Source organism: Chionomys nivalis, chromosome 18, assembly GCF_950005125.1.
Source record: "Chionomys nivalis chromosome 18, mChiNiv1.1, whole genome shotgun sequence".
NCBI classification, from domain to species: Eukaryota; Metazoa; Chordata; class Mammalia; order Rodentia; family Cricetidae; genus Chionomys; species Chionomys nivalis.
Window position 1 is genome coordinate 64,250,610 of NC_080103.1, and position 17,141 is coordinate 64,267,750.

The window sequence follows — 17,141 nt, forward strand, 5'->3', positions numbered from 1 at the left end:
ATATACACATACACCTTTCTCACATAATTAATTCTTGATTTTGGGTAGCTACTTGATTTAAGTATCATAGATAGAATCAAGCTCAAGATACTTAAAACTTTTTCAATTTTTTTTTGTATTTTAATATATTAATCTGTACTCAACCAGTGGTTAGCTCAGCTGGTAAAAATCCTTGGTACTAAGCCATGTATAATATTTTAAAAAAAATATTATCATAAAATATCTATGACTTAATATACATTTTTTGATTTTTGTATCTAGAGGACCTTCCACACTGGGTATTATCGGCTATGAAGTGCCTTGCAAATTGTAAGTTAAACCACAAATGTGTGTGTGTGTGTGTGGTATATTATATTGAAAGTGTTTAACAATAATGAAGAAAATATTTGAAATTATGAGTGAAATAATAGTCAAATAGAATTGATTAAGAGCTCTTTATTTTCAGTGTAAAAATGATTTTTAATTAGAACTTGTCATTTATGGTTCAATTCAAATAAGTCATAAACTCCTAGGTTTATAGATATTGAAAGGACTCTTAGGTAAAATCTAAACTACAATGGTTGCCACATGAGGTTTGTAGGCTTAACAGTGGCAGTTTAGAAATGAAGCAACAAGCCAGGTGGTGGTGGTGCACACCTTTAATCCAGGAACTCAGGAGGCAGAGGCAGGTGGATCTCTGTAAGTTCGAGACCAACCTGGTCTATAAGAGCTAGTTCCAGGACAGGCACCAAAAGCTACAGAGACAACCTGGCCCCAAAAACTTAAAATAAATAAATAAACAAACAAATAAATAAATAAGAAGCAACATAGGAGTGGAAGATGTTAAATCAGAATCCAAGTTTCATAAAACCCATGTCCATACTTTCCCAAGGTAGATTACTTCATAGGATGTATTGATAGAAAATGCTTTTAGTTATTTACAAACCACTGTTTAGCATTTTTTTGCTCAACCTTTTTCTTAGTAAACATTGATAGTTGGTTTACAAAATTCTTCCTGCTTTCAAAATATATTTTAAAAATTTGTAAAGGTAATTGCTTTCATGATACATTTATCTAATTATTCTTTATCAATAAAAATAGGGAGTTGGATATTAGAGTAAGATCCTGAAAGATCAGAGAAGCAGCAGAACAGCGACCAGTAACTTTTTATCTCTTCTGTTCCTCCATCCAGAAGGGTTGAGATCCTCTCTCAGTCCTGTCTTCCTGTTTCACATCTGTCCACAGTCCTCCAAACCTCTGCAGTTAACTTTGGTCAGCTAATGGCTAGCTCTGCCCTCTGACTCAAACAGGCTTTATTTTCAAAATGAAATTAAAATATTATGCAACACATTTAAGTCATCAAAAGTTAAAATGTACTTTAGGAATTTTAGTGATTGCTGAAGTTCTTTTAAAGTTACTACTTTTGGAAATGTAATAGAATTTTATAAATGTCAAAGATTATATTCCTTATTGTATGTCAAAATAACAGAAGAGTCAAAGAAATAGCAATTATATAAATAAGTTACATAAACATTTTATTTATGGAATTAGATAAAGAGCCTGTGTTTTTAAGCATGAACTTTTGATTATCTTCCCTACTCAACTGTCCTGCTCTCCTATGCCTCATGATTAACAACATAGATAAGCATTCTCAGAGGCATTTATCTTCCATCTTTAGAGATTTCTGTCTTCCCTCTCTTCCCAGCTCATATGGTACCTAGATGATAATAAGTATATAGCTTATTTGATTTTAGTTAATTACAATGTGTTATCTAGAGTCTATAGTAGTGGTTCTGAACCTGTGGGTCACATTCCCTCTGTCAAATCTCTTTCTCCAAAAATATTAGCATTGCAATTCATAGCAGCAAAATTACAGTCCTGAAGTAGCAATGACATTTATTTTATGGTTGTGGGTCACCACAACATAGGATCTCTACTAAAGGGTCACAACATTAGACAGGTTGAACCACTGGTCTATATGAAGAATAATTTTGAAAATTAGTCTGAAGAATACTACCTACAACTTTTTTCTCAGAGATGAAAATTAGTATTATCTGAACTCAAACCTCAATTATCTAACTATAAATTCTTCTTTTTATTTCTAGTGAACCTGTGTTTTCTGTGTTAGAAATTGTACTGCTGATTATTTAATATTCTATATATTAAGAATATTTATGTCTGCTTTAGAAAAATACCTTGTTTGGGCTCTAGAAAATTCAATATTAGTTTTTAAAGTAGTATGTTTGTGATTTGTCTTTTCTTTAATCATTTTGGAGTGTGTATGCTTACAACTTGTGTTGTCATACAAAAATTTGGAAACAGAAAGACAAAAAAACTTTATTTGGCTCAAAAAAAGGTTTTTGGTAAGGATAACTCAATGATATGAGTTAGCAGGAGCCTTAAAGTTCTAGCTCTTAAGACTTCCATTCAGGGTTCAATTAAAGAAACTATGAATAGCTAAAGGGGGCTAAAATTCTGAGGGTAAAGAAGTTTACTCACAACAGGAATTGCCCATCCTTGTTCCTTTATTCTGCTCTATTAAATTCATCGTTTCTCATTGTTCTTTGTTCTACCCATTTTACAAATGTTTCCAGTCATATATATCCTTAACACCAACAATTCCCAAGTCCTAGCAGATTCAGGGTCAGAGTTCTTTTACCCTATAGAAAGGTCAGATGAGGAATTTTACGTACTCACAGATCCATGGGAGTGGCTAGGACAAAGCTTGTGAACTCCTTAATGGAGAACGTTAGTTAAGAAAGTAATTAAATAATCAGGGAAATCTAGAGGGGAAGGTTAGTATGCTGTACTACATATTTAGTGGTCAGTAAAGTGCTAAAAAGTTTATTCCTAGCATGCCGTGTTTTTCCTCTCCCAGAATGCATCAGGTAATCAGGTAACCAAGCAACCTACATAAACAGGTAGAAACCTTGGCTCTAGATCAGATAACTCCTACACCAGATGCTGCAGTTTCTATGGGCTTACAGGTTTTGAGTACACACCTGAGCAGTAAAGACAAGGGGGAGAACCAGGCCTCTAAAATTATCAGTTCCTCGGTGTGCTGTTATCAACTGTTCTCTTTGGTGGGTGATTGTGGGGTAAAACAGAGCAGCAGCTCAGGCAAGCAGTAGTTCTATATCCTTGGAGATCTGGGAATATCTTAAATGAAATGCTCTACACCTGGACCCTAAGCACTGACCAAATGCCTGCTAATAAAGATAATTGCAGGAAAGCAGATCTCTATGTTTATGTAGAAAAGAAAAATGGAGGCCTGGCAGTGGGAAACTGTTCTGAACTAGGGAATTAATTCCCCAACGTGTAACAGAAAGGGAAGTCAGCTACAGTGAAAAATCTACAGCAAAAGACAATTCACAAAGCAATAATGCCAAAAAGCCTTGCTTTTTGTTTTAGCCTTTATCAGATCTCTCAGTTCTGATAAGTTGCTTGTGAAAAGATGACTGAGTAATTACTGTATAATGTTGCAGCTTGTAGCAATGAGTACATATTTCCTTCAGTAGGGAGATGTTCCCAAGACTCCAGTGCAGTTGAATCTTTTTTGTAAACCATGTCCTAGAAGATTTTTATAGGACAGAGTCCCAGGTCATAGTTTACAGACGCTAAATTAGAGATCCCAGAGTGAAGAGAAACACTAAAAAAGAAGGCCCATACTAGCTCAGAATTGAGCTAGTTATTTATTTAGGGGTAGACTCACAGATCACAGTCTTCTACTGAAAAGGGGAATAGCAATCAAATCCTGCAGCTAGAAAAGAGGCCAGATGAGCGCTTTACTTTGGCGTATATAGTATAAGGGGCCACACCCAAGTAGGCAGGTAACTTAAAGGCTACTGGTGGTGGGAATTCCTACAGCACCAGAGCAAATAATTCTATGGCAATATGTTCCTACTTCCCCTTGATGAGTACTAGATTGTGTACAGAAGTTTATATTTTTAATAGATCAACAATGATTAATAGTAGTATATAGTTTAAAAAGTAATATGGCAAAATATTAAAATTATTAAGAATTTTAAAGAGGGTAAATTTATTCATAAAAGTACTGACATACAAAAGATAGTTTAGAATTATTTGTATTATTCTTGTCTTCACAAAATAAATTGCAACAAAATCTCACTAAAATAATTGATGATTTTAAAATATATCATAAATTTTTCTTTCTTATAGTTTTTCATATGTAAAAAAAAATATTAAAACAAAATACCAGCCAGAGGCTGTTTAAAGTGATGTCCAGTGAAATAATGAGACCTGAGTTGATGAACTGCATATATTGTAACATGAATTGTTAAACATACCTCCCTCATGAAATACAAGCTTAAATTTAGGTGTACTTTTAATTATATTAAATTGAAATATAGTTTGCCCAATTTTTTTTTTTTTTTTTTTTTGCCTTCTGCTTCTTAGGGCCAAGAAGTAATGAAACTAACAATCCAACTTATGTTGGATTTGAACGTGATGTATTCAGAACAATTGCAGATTATTTTCTAGATCTCTCTGAACCTCTACTTACATTTAAATATTATGAATTATTTGTGAACATTATGGGTATGTATAAATTTTACTTTTTATTTAAATTTACTCTATTAAAATTTTAAGTTTCCTTGAAGTTAAAAGTCTAAAAACATGGTAAATATGAATGTGGTGGGCTATAAACTATTTCAAATACTATATTCTTGTTCAAATGGTTCAAATATGCTGTAACACTAGTTGCCTTGAGATCGACCAACATATAGCTATGTAGTTGTGACACAGCTTCCTAGACTTAGCCTTGATCTTACAGGAGAAAGGCTCAGATTCACAAGACTGTTTTTGCTTCTGGTTCTGGCAACAATTAAGTTCCCTGTGCTCCCACAATTATTCTCAGCCAATTACCAATTAAAAAGTTTATTTGAACCCCTCTGTAATTCTCTCAAGAAATCCTGTAAAGTAATTATGTTTGATATTTTGTTTTAAAAAGGATAGAACTCAGGAACAGACAGAAAGAAGAAATGCACGTGGAAGGAATGGGGGTACACAGGCTCTGTACCCTCTCAGGAAAACACCCAAACATCTGTGTGTTCATCAATCCAAAGCTGCCTTAGCTTCACTGTTTCAGAATTTAAAGTAAATTTTATTAGCTAGGTATGATCGATTAACTTATCATTTTATGCTATTAAAGTCAACCTCCATCCCCCTTTCCTTCCCAAGAGGTTGTAGGTAATGCTTTTATGTGGCTAAGCCATGAGTTACATTAGCACAAACTCATGCATGTTGAAATAGCTACTGATCACTCAGGAATTTCCAAGGATTTTAGGATTTCTATGCCAGTAACCAAGAACAGAGACCAAATACAGGTACCCTTGTCACTAGTCTTCATGTGCTGTTTACATACTCCTGGACTCAACAAATCCAGATTCAAAAATGTTTTGTTTTCAATGTAGCTACAGAGAATTTGCAGAAGGTGGGGTTCCTTGTCATTTTCTGTAAGCAATAAACATATACATAATGCTTGCTTTGTGTTAGTTATATATGTAATCTAGAGATTTTGTTGTATGTTTGTTTGATTTTTTTTTGAGACAGGGTTTCTCTTAAATAAATGACTATGTTATATGTATGTGCATAGAGCACCATTTTATATATGTGAAGATTTTGTTCATGTCTATCCCTGGAACCAGTCTTCCCATGAACACCAAGATGCTTATATGAGTGCTTCTATATACAGGTGTCTTATATTTGAAAGATTTCAAATACTAGTAGGATTAAAAAGAAATATTTTTAAGTTTATCTTGATTCAATTCTTCTAATTAGGCTGTTAAATTAATTTTTAGATAATTTATATCATAAACTTAAATATTACTAGTCAGTCTTGCATGTTTATAACTGAATGTTGCATGAGTCCTACTGAAGAGGCTTCCAAATTAAGGAACTTTTGTGTGTTCTCTACTAACAGTGTATATAATAGTGATGCTTATTTTTTAACTTTATTTTTGTTTTATTTTTATTCACTGTCTTGCACTTGCATCTTAATTTTTGTTTCATTTTCTGGTAGTTGTTTGTGGCTACGTCACAGTTTCAGATAGAGCAAGTGGGATACATAAAATCCATGATGATCCACGGTCTTCAAATATCCATCATTTAAGCAATTTGAATTCCTTCAAATCAACTGAATGTCTGCTACTGAGTCTGCTTCACAAAGACAAAAGCAGTGAAGAACTGGATTCTTCTAAGAGACTGCAAAGAAGTGATCAAGGATTTCAAGAAAGATATGCCAAGAAAATGCAGCTAGTTAATTTAAGAAACAGAAGAGCTAGTGCCAACGACATAATGGGAGGAAGCTGTCATAATTTAATAGGCTTAAGTAATACACATGCCCTGTCCTCTAACATCAAACCAAGGTGTTCTTCTTTGGAAGGAATTATAGATATGTCAGGGAATTCAAGTAAAAAGACATCCAGTATCTTCTATCAGTCTTTTCTGAACATAGAAGAGCAAAATCATAAGCAACCTTTAGTGCCAATGCCCAAACAGAAATCTCTATTTAATCTTCACTCAGAAGAAAATATTCAGCAGTCATACTGTGTTAGTCTTAAAAGAAGCTCTGCTTTGACTGTTCAAGACCAAGGGGAGTTATATAAAGAAAACTGTAATTCAAAACAGCTTTGTAGATCTCAGAGTTTACTTTTAAGAAGTAGTACAAGACAGAATAGATATATCAATACACCAGTGGCTGAAATTATAATGAAACCACATGTTGTCCAAGGCAGTACAAGTGTGCAAAGTGAGCTCGGAGAGTCTAGTACCACAATCAATAAAAGACTGTGCAAAAGCACAGTAGAACTTTCAGAGAATTCTTTACTTCCAGCTGCTTCTGTGTTGACTGGCACACAAAGTAAGGCTGTTTTCAGTGCATGCAATGTTAACGTTTGTTTACTAACTCTGCTTTGTATCCCTGACTTCTCTTGTCTGAAATTGCTTTTTTATTTTCTTGAAAAGAAATTTTTATAAAAGACTGATGATGGCATAACCAATGTTTATTCTACCCTACTTAAATCACTTAATTTCTTTTCCTTTAGTTTTACTTATTCTGTGTCACTTTATATATAAATGAAGGGTTTTAGTACTTAGAAATAGGTTGTAAAGTTATAGTGATTATCTTACTATACTTTTAGAGAATGGAAATTTGCAACTCTTAATTAAAAGGAAAATACTGTCAATATATTACACTCTTTATATGACTGCACATTCTATTTATTTGAAAATTATTATCACTGATGATTTTTGGGGAATGGGGGTCACTTTCCCTTCTAGGTTTGCTGCAGCCTCATTTAGAGAGAGTTGCCATCAATGCTCTACAGTTATGTTGTTTGTTACTTCCCCCACCAAATCGTAGAAAGCTTCAACTCTTAATACGCATGATTTCTCGAATGAGTCAAAATGTTGATATGCCCAAACTTCATGAAGAAATGGGTACAAGATCGTTGGTAAGTTGATTTAAATATAATTTTACTATATTATATATTCTCAAGAATTTCATACATGTATATAATGTGTTTTGACTATATCTACTCCCTATTCCTCTCTCTCCTTCTCTCTCTCTCTCTCTCTCTCTCTATATATATATATATATATATATATATATATTCTCCAACTTTATATTCTCATTTTTAAATAACTCATTGAATCCAATTACATTGCCCATATATACATGGTTATAGGGCCATTTACTGGAACAACATTGGCCTACTTGGGCCAAATTCCTAAAGAAAACTGACTCTTCTTCCCCTAATAGTCATCACCTGTCTATAGCTCCTCAAGTATGGATGGGGCTTCAAAATCCCTCCACCTCAATGCTGGAATGTTGATTTGTTTGATCTTCTGCAGGCAACTATTGCTGTGGGTTTATGAATTTATTAGTCCTGTCCTATCTCAAAGACTGTTTCATTCAAATTTTCCCTGACCTTTGCCTCTTCCATAATGTTCCCTGAATCCTCTGTGTGTGTGTGTATGTGTGTGTGTACTACTACATTTCACTTGTATTTTAATAAATAAAGCTGGCCTGAAGATCAGAGAGTAAGATCAGCCTTATAGACAGCAGTGTGACCAACACTGTTAATCTCAATTGCTACACTAGTTTGCCATAGGAATCATATGGTGCATGCCTTTAATTCCAGTGGTACACACCTTTAATCCCGGAACTAGAGAGGATTATAAAACAGCAGTCACAGTCTCATTCTGAGATTCCTTGAGACAGCCTGGCCATTTTGGACTGAGGTAGATGTTTGAGGGGCTTCTAGGTTGCTTCCTAGTTCTGGCAATTATGAATAATACTGCTATGAACATAGTTGAGCAAGTGTCCTTGTGGTGTGATTGAGTATCCTTGTGTGTATGCCTAAGATTGGTATAGCGGTCTTGAGGTAGATTGATTCCCAAGTTTCTGAGAAACCACCATACTGATTTCCAGAGTGGCTGTGCAAGTTTGCACTCCCACCAACAATGGAAGAATGTTCCCCTTACTCCACATTCTTTCCAATATAAGGTGTCATTAGTGTTTTTTAACTAGTCATTCTGACAGGTGTATCTCAGAGTCATTTTGATTTTCATTGAACTGATGAATATGGACGCTGAACAGTCATTTAAGTGTATTTCGGCCATTTGAGATTCTTCTGTTGAGAATTCTCTGTTTAAAGCTGTACTCCTTTTTTATCTTTTTTAATGATTTTATTGAGCTATACATTTTTCTCTTATTCCCTTCCCTGCATCTCTCATCCCCTTCTACCCTCTCCTATGGTCCTCATGCTCCCAATTTACTCAGGAGATCTTGTCTTTTTCTACTTCCCTTGTAGATTAGATCCACGTATGTCTCTCGTAGGGTCCTCATTGTTGCCTAGGTTCTCTGGGATTGTGATTTGTAGGCTTGTTTTCTTTGCTTTATGTCTAAGAACCAATAATGAGTGAGTACACATGATATTTATCTTTCTAGGTCTGGGTTACCTCAATATGATATTTTCTAGATCCATCTATTTGCATGCAAATTTTAAGATGTCAATTTTTCTGCTGTGAAGTACTCCATTGTGTAAATATACAACATTTTCCTTATTCATTCTTTGCTTGAGGGGCATTTAGGTTGTTTCCAGGTTCTGACTATGACAAACAAAACTGCTATGAACATAGTTGAGCACATGCCCTTATGGTAAGACTGAGCATCCTTTGGGTATACACCCAAAAGTGGTATTGCCTATCTTGAGGAAGGTTGTTTTCTAATTTTCTGAGAAATCACCACACTGATAACCAAAGGGGATGTACCTGCTTGCACTCCCACTAGCAAATGCATGAATGTTCCCTTTACCCAACAACCTTTCCAACATAAATTGTCATCAGTGTTTTGGATCTTGGTATCTTCTTCAATTTCTTTCTTCGAAGATTTAAAGTTCTTGCCAAACAAGTCTTCCACCTGTTTGGTTAGAGTTACTCTGAGATATTGTATGCTATTTGTGGCTATTGTGAAAGGTGATGTTGCTCTTATTTCCTTTGTTTCACTCAGCTTGAGGTTGCTTTCATGGGCCTGCTCTGTCAGAGGTCCTGGCTGAGGACTATTCGCTTGGTGGTCCTTGACTCAAGCCCAGACTCACAGAAGTCTCTGGTTCCTGCCTACTCCCTCAGAGGTCCCAGACTCACGCCCAGAACTGCAGAGGTCTCTGGTTCTAGCCTACTCCCTCAGTGGTTGCTTCCTTGAACCTGCTCCTGTGGAATTCACTGTCTCAGGCCTGTTCTGGCCTAGGTCATTGGCTCAGTACTTTTTCTGTAAATGTCCCTGGTCTGGGTCTACTCCTGCAGAGGTCCCCTGTGCTTTGTCCCACAAGGATCTCTGGCTCAGGTCTACTCCCTCAGTTGTCCCAGATTCAGGAGCCAGTTTGTGTTTCCTTTATTGCCCCATTTCAATTTTTTAGTCTTAAACTGTTTTCTTTACCTATTTGATTGCTTTTTCTTGGTTTTCTTGAGTTTCTTTAAGAGATTTATAGATTTCTTCCATTTTTTGTTTGTCTTTTCATCCATTTCTTTAAGGATATTTTTCATTTCCTCTTTAAGAGTCTCTATCATCTTCATAAGTGATATTTCACGTGGTTTTCTTCTGCTTCTTCTGGGTTAAGATGATGAGGTCTTCCTGTTGTGTGACCATTGGGTTCTGGCATTACCATGTTGCTTTTTTGTTTTTGTTTTTTTTTTTAATGAATTTTCACATTGATGCCTACCCATCTCTTCCTCCAATTGGTGTTGGCAGTGTCTTTGCCTGTTGGTTCAATCCTTGCAGTTGCTGGCTGTGTCTTAAGGAGCTGCTCTGTACAGTCACTGTCTCTGTCTCCAGCAGCCACTAAGGTCACTCTTGGCCTGCTTGCTTGGTCACTCTGTGCAGTTGGAACCTGTGCTTCTGAGTTCCTCTGAGGTCACAGAGGATGGGTGGGTTTGGGAAAGGACTCTCCTTGTAGGCGACAGGGTCCAATTGATGGGGTGGGGGTATTGGAGCAGCCTATCTGCAGGGAGCTTGCCTGCTACCTGTCTAGTGAAGCTGATACAGATGAGGGAGGGGCCCAGGGTTTTGCCCTGGTACCAAAGGCCTAGAGAGTGGGGTGCCCACCTGGCTGGCTGAGCAATCACTTCTTGGTCTGCGTGCATTTGCAGTCTGTGCTTCTGAGGTTGCAGGGGATGGGTTGGTTTGGAGTGGAGTGGGCCTTGTAGCTTACATGGTTCCATCAATGTTGTTGGAGCAGCCTATCTGTAGGAAACTTGCCTGCTGCATGGCCAATGAAGATGAGACAGGTCATGGAATGGCCTGGAGTTTTTGCCCTGGTACCGAGGGCCTAGATTGTGGGGTACTTAGCTGGCTGGCTGGTCATTCACCTCTTGGTCCCCCATCTCAGGTTTTATTAGTGTGCTTTATGTGTGTGTGGCAGTGGGGCTAGAGGGTGGTGAGGGTTTCTTATAATGGATTTATAATGTTTCTCATCATGGTTTATTAACAAAAATGATCAAGCTATTTGAAAGTACTGCTTATGTGATACTTTTATCTTATAATACCTCTGTAATAAAAACTTTCAGCCGGGCAGTGGTGGCGCACGCCTTTAATCCCAGAACTCGGGAGGCAGAGGCAGGTGGATCTCTGTGAGTTCGAGGCCAGCCTGGTCTACAAGAGCTAGTTCCAGGACAGGAACCAAAAGCTACGGAGAAACCCTGTCTCGAAAAATCAAAAAAAAAAAAAAAAAAAAAAACTTTCAACAATAAAATAAAATACAAAGTAAATCACTTGAAAGACTTGAAAGAAAACAAAGCACCCCCAGAAAAGTAAAGCCATGTGTGCAAAGCACAAAATAGACTTTAATAGTTCTTCAGGTTAAGTTCTTAGTTTATTTGTTTGTATGATTGGTCAGTTATTGTTGTTTTATTTTATGCCAAGTATTTGTATTTAAAAGTTAGTTAAACTTAAAAACAAAACAACCCTAAAATCCTGACCTTGTCTAGAGAAAACAGCGTTATACAAATTCTTTGTACTTTTACCTCTTTATGTATTCCATTTGTTATATATTCTTTTGGTTTGTGGTTTTTTGGAATTAGTTTAATAAAATAAGTATCTGTTCTCTAACAGCTTTTGGCTTAAGGATTATATCTCTATATTAATAGAACCCATGGTATTTATTAATAAAACTATAAAAATGAAAGGAAAACCCACTAAACATACTCCACTGGAAATCTGTCAACAAAAATACATAACAAATTCCTTTTAGAGTACTGTAATATAATAGAATTCTTTCCTTCATAACTATAATAAATTATTTCCACATGCTCTAAACTGAAGTCTGCTTATCACTTAGTTCCCACACATCATGTAATACAAATTGGAAATTATTTATATTGTCATTTATATGAAATCTTAGGTTCTTAAGCTGTCATCATTTTGTAGGTTATACATACTTTTTCTCGGTGTGTATTGTGTTGTGCTGAAGAAGTGGATCTTGATGAGCTTCTGGCTTCAAGATTAATATCTTTCCTAATGGATCATCACCAGGAAATTCTTCAAGTACCCACTTATTTACAGACTGCTGTGGAGCAGCATCTTGACTACATTCGAAAGGGCCATGTAGGTATTTTCACCTTAAAAACATCTCTGCACTAGTTATTCACTAGTAGCAAATTTGTCTCAGAGTCAAATTGAATACTAATAAGCTCACACAAACATTCACTAAATCAGGAATATATAGAGCCTATATATTCACACAACACTGAGACTCTTCTTGGCCTTTCATCATTAATTTGACTAGACAAAACTTCATGACTCCACCCTCAGCTCTGGGATTACAGAAACATGCTTCTTTGCCCAGTTTTTAGTAGATGTTGGGGAACATTTTACCCATTAAGCCATCTCCTCAGACCCTACATATGGACCCTTGATTGTCTAGTGCTAAGTTAAATGTCCATTTTTTTGAAAATCTGAGAATAAGTTTGATGGAAAGAGTCTTATTCTGATACATTCCATATAGTTAAAGCACAATTCATTCTGAAGAAAAGAAGAAGACTAAAATACATAGAATGGAAAAAAGTTTTCAGAAAAAGAAAAAAGCACTAAGCAGCAGATATCCACCATAATCAGGCATTGGCTGACAAGCACAGTTTGTGCTTTTTCTCATGTATATTATTATAATATTGTACTGATTTACCATAAATATAACTGTACCTTAAACTTCAATATTCATATATACATGGGCTCTGATTGTCCTCTAGTTCTCAAAAACAATGGATCAATGGTTCATTACTAAGTCAAAATATTAGTGGTTTAAACTGAATTAAAACACCATTTAGATTGCTATGTTTCATACTTCAAATAATAAAATCCATGATTAAGAGTGAGACTAATAGCTACCTTTAGTGCTTCTGTGTATATTTTCTCATGTAATCTTCATTTTAATGATGAGTAAACAGACCTGAAGTTAATTTGGCACTATACACTAGTATGCTGTAGGGTTTGGATTTAGATCCTGCTCACTTGCCCTACTGTATATTCAGTTTTATTAACACACAAAATGTTTTATTGAGGGAAAATGATAGATATTAGATTCTACCAAAAATGCATTGGAAAAATAAAACCAGAACATATATATTTTCACTATTTTGGTTTCTTCACTGACAGTTTAAAAATCCTGGAGATGAACAAGTTGTTCCTTTGTCAACATATTCTTACTGTAAGCAGATTAGTACTCAAGAATTTGATAAGCAGAAAGTTTCAACTTCTCAAGCTGCAATTGAAGAACTTTTGGAGAATATTATTAGAAGTAAAAACTTGCCTCCAAAGGAGAAAAGAAAAAAACTGAAGCAGGTACAAGAATGCACAATCCATCTTACAAATGTTTTCTAGTTTGTGATCAGGGATTGCTATCTTTAATGACATTTTGAGATAAAATTTTAACTTTTAAATATATAGCTTATATATTGTTGTTCATTATATTCTTAAAGTATATGAATTAGTGCTCATTTCATTTTACTCTATCTTAAATTTAAAATAATTATAATATTAATTGATTCTCTTTTATTTTACTTGTATTTTGTACAATTATACTTTGAATTAATCTGGGAAAGCTTATGTAAAATCTGGATTATAATATAATATCTCTGAATGATTCATCCCTACCACTGATTAAAACTCTCTCAGTTCTAAAGCTCAGTAACTACATCACTCCAGAAAGAACAAAACCTGAGAAACTCAAGAGAGAAATAAAAACTGCACCAACCTCCTCTGGCCTTCATGGGCTTTATCAGAGAGAAAGATTTGGGTTTAGAGTGAGAATTAACAGAAAAGAATCCTAGAATTTTACTTACAGGAGTCTGGAAGGTTTTATAACATTACCTTCACAAATGCGCAGAGAGTAGTAAGTGCCAGATGAAGAGATACTTGACAAACTTCATCTAGGGAAATAATACTCAGAAGTTTCTAATATTCTTCTCCTCCTTTTTAAGTTTCAGAAGGAATATCCCTTGATATATCAGAAAAGATTTCCAACCACTGAGAGTGAAGCAGCACTTTTGGATGCCAAACCTACCATCAAGCAACCAATGTTGAATTTAAGAAACCCAAAGCTTCACCGTCTGCGATACTGACTTAAAACTTTAATAAATGAATCCATATGTGAGGATATTTTTACTTAAAAGGAAATCTATTAATATTGTTGTTTCTGTGATAAGGACCAAAATAGTCTTTTATCCATGTGAAACTGCCAAAGCTACTGGCTCTTAGCTAAGAATACCTAACAAAAGTGAAGCATGATTAATAAAGACTTGAGAGAGAAATTGGGGCTCAACCAAAAGGCAAAGCAGTCAGCCACTGACTCTTACCTTGACCTCAGTTTGAAATGGTGATCCTGCTTCCAGGAATCTCAGAATGAGACTGTGTCTGAGAGCTGTTTCCTCCCATAATATACCCTCTCTAGTTCTGTGATTAAAGGCATGTACCACCCGGTTTCTATGGCAACTGGGATTAAAGGTGTGTGTTACCATTACCTGGTCTGTAAGGCTACCAGTGGGGTTATTTTACTCTCAGATCTTCAGGCTAGCTTTATTTATTAAAACACAATTAAAGTGGCACTATACAAAAGCCCATACCAAATATTTTAATTAGAAACTATAACTTTTAATATAATGATCTAGTAAGGTTATTAGGATTGTATCATACAGATGAAATTATGGTGCTGTTTTAAAAGAAAACATGCCTGTGTCTATATGTGTGCCTATGGGTATTACCTAAAGAACTGGCTGTTTATGATTGTTTATTTTTAAGTATCAGAATGTGAAGAATATTGTACTCTTGTATAATCTTTTTATACTTATGATCTATTTAAATGTGTTTAAATATACATGTGTAGCTTGGTTTCTGTTTATTGGAGTTTGGTTTATTGGGAGATAAAAGGGGTGACTTTATGAGATAAAGTCTTAATGTGTACCCCACTCTGACACCTCAGCCTTATACTCCTGAGTGGTAGGAATGTACGTGTGCCACCATTCCTGGCTTATATATTTGGGTTTTTTAATGTTTGTTCAAGGTTTTTGTTTTTCCCTAAACTATCTCAACTACTTCAGTCTTTTTTCCAGAAATATATTTGAATATTTACATTCTTTATCCATTCTAATACTGAAATAGATGTGTAATAGTTATTTAACATCAGCAATGTGCCTTTCATTATTTAAATGTGATGACAGCAATTTGCCTTTCATTGTTTCTTAAATGTGACCATGACAAATAAAGCAAAATTTCTTCACTTAAGACATTTATTTTTTCAATTAATGTAACTACATTTTACATGCCTTTAAAATAATAATATATTTACTGACATTGAAGTATGGGGATTCTTTCAGCTGAACACTGGCCTTTCTTAGAACAGTCTTTAAGCAAATGTTTTTAAGTTGGAGCACTTTGTAATTACCAAGGTCTGATAAGCTAATCAAGTCTATAATTTAGAGATGGTAAAAAAGAGAATGGTACTTGTGGTGGTTTGAATAGGTATGACCTCCATAGACTCATGTGTTTGAATGCTTGGTCTATAAGAAGTAGCATTATTAAGGGAAGTCACCTTGTAAGATGAAATGGATTACTACAGGGTGGGCTTTGAGGTCTTATATGCTCAAGCTATGCCCACTATGGCACATAGTCTTCTGCTGCCTGAAGATTAAGATGTATTAACTCTGAGGTTCTGCTCCAACACCATGTCTGCCTGTACACGGCCATGCTTCCCACCATGGACTAAACCTTTGAAACTGCAAGCCAGCCCCAGTTAAAGGTTTTTTGGGGTTTTGTTTTGTTTTTTTTCATAAGAGTTGCTGTGGTCACCTAAGCCACAGGACCCACCTGTACAATTTGGAAGAAGAGATGGGTAGGTGCCAATGCATGAATAAATTCAACAACAACAAAAAAATATGGAAACACCTGAACCTAGTTGTCCTACAAAAGAAAGACCTGAACATTCTAACCCAAAGAAGTAGAACAAAATGTCCTTAAATATAACTTTATGATGATAATAGAGACCTGAAATATGATTAATAAAAAATCATAGACAGATACTGGGGTTCAACCTGAAGACCAGAAAAGCAAAGCAGCCAGCCACTGACTCTTACCTGGACCTCAGTCTAAAAATGGTGGTCCTGCCTCCAGGAAATTTCAGAATGAGACTGAGACTGAAAGCTCTCTCTTCCATTTTTAATCCTCTCTAGTTTTGGGGTTAAGGTTGTGCACAACTACTGCCTCATTTCTATGGCACATTTCAAATGGTTCAAGACTTGAAAATGAAATAGAGACAACAAAGAAAACACAAACCAATGGAATTCTGGAAATGGAAAATCTGGGTAAATGAGCAGATACTACACAGGTGCAAGCATAACCTACAGATTACAGAGATGGAAGAAAAATCTTAGGGGTTGAAGATACGGTAGAGGAAATAGGTTCATAGGTCAAGGAAAATGTTAAATACAACAAATTCTAAACACAAAATATCCAGGAAATCTGGAATACCATAAAAAATCCCAAAAAACTTAATATTATCCTATTAAGAATAATAGGAATAGAAGAAGAAATCCAGTGCAAAGGTACAGAAAATATATTCAACAAACTCATAGAAAACTTTCTCAACCTAAAGAAGGATATGTTCATGAAAATACAAGAAGCCTCAAAAACATGAAACAGACTGGACTGAAAAAATTATGTGCCCTCACCATATTAAAACACTAAACATGGGGCTGGAGAGATGGCTCAGTGGTTAAGAACACTGCCTGCTGTTCCAGAGGTCCTGAGTTCAATTCCCAGCAACCACATGGTGGCTCACAACCATCTGTAGTAAGATCTGGTGCCCTCTTCTGACCTGCAGAACACTGTATACATAATGAATAAATAAATCTTTAAAAAAAAATTTAAAAAAAAATAAAACACTAAACATTCAGAATGAAGAAGGAATATTAAGAGCTGCAATGGAACAGACCAAGTAAAATATAAAGGCAGACCTATCAGAATTACATCCAAATTCTCAACAAAAACCGTGAAAGCCAGAAGTCCTGGACAGATGTGCTGCAGAAACTAAGAGACTATGGATGATGCATGCACAGATTACCAGTCTCAGCAGAGTTTTCATTGATTTAAGCAATTA

General features: G+C 35.4%; 1 protein-coding gene across 1 annotated transcript in view; it reads left to right on the forward strand.

The window, feature by feature from the left end:
* Nucleotides 1–15,045, forward strand: part of Depdc1 (DEP domain containing 1) — a 28,737-nt gene extending 13,692 nt beyond the window's left edge. The window contains exons 6-12 of the mRNA XM_057793572.1: nt 262–309; nt 4,396–4,536; nt 6,020–6,859; nt 7,279–7,451; nt 11,924–12,100; nt 13,148–13,333; nt 13,972–15,045. Of these exons, the coding sequence (XP_057649555.1) occupies nt 262–309; nt 4,396–4,536; nt 6,020–6,859; nt 7,279–7,451; nt 11,924–12,100; nt 13,148–13,333; nt 13,972–14,112 (1,706 nt within the window). The 3' untranslated portion in view covers nt 14,113–15,045. The remainder of the gene's footprint in view (nt 1–261; nt 310–4,395; nt 4,537–6,019; nt 6,860–7,278; nt 7,452–11,923; nt 12,101–13,147; nt 13,334–13,971) is intronic.
* The last annotated feature ends 2,096 nt before the right edge of the window (nt 15,046–17,141 follow it).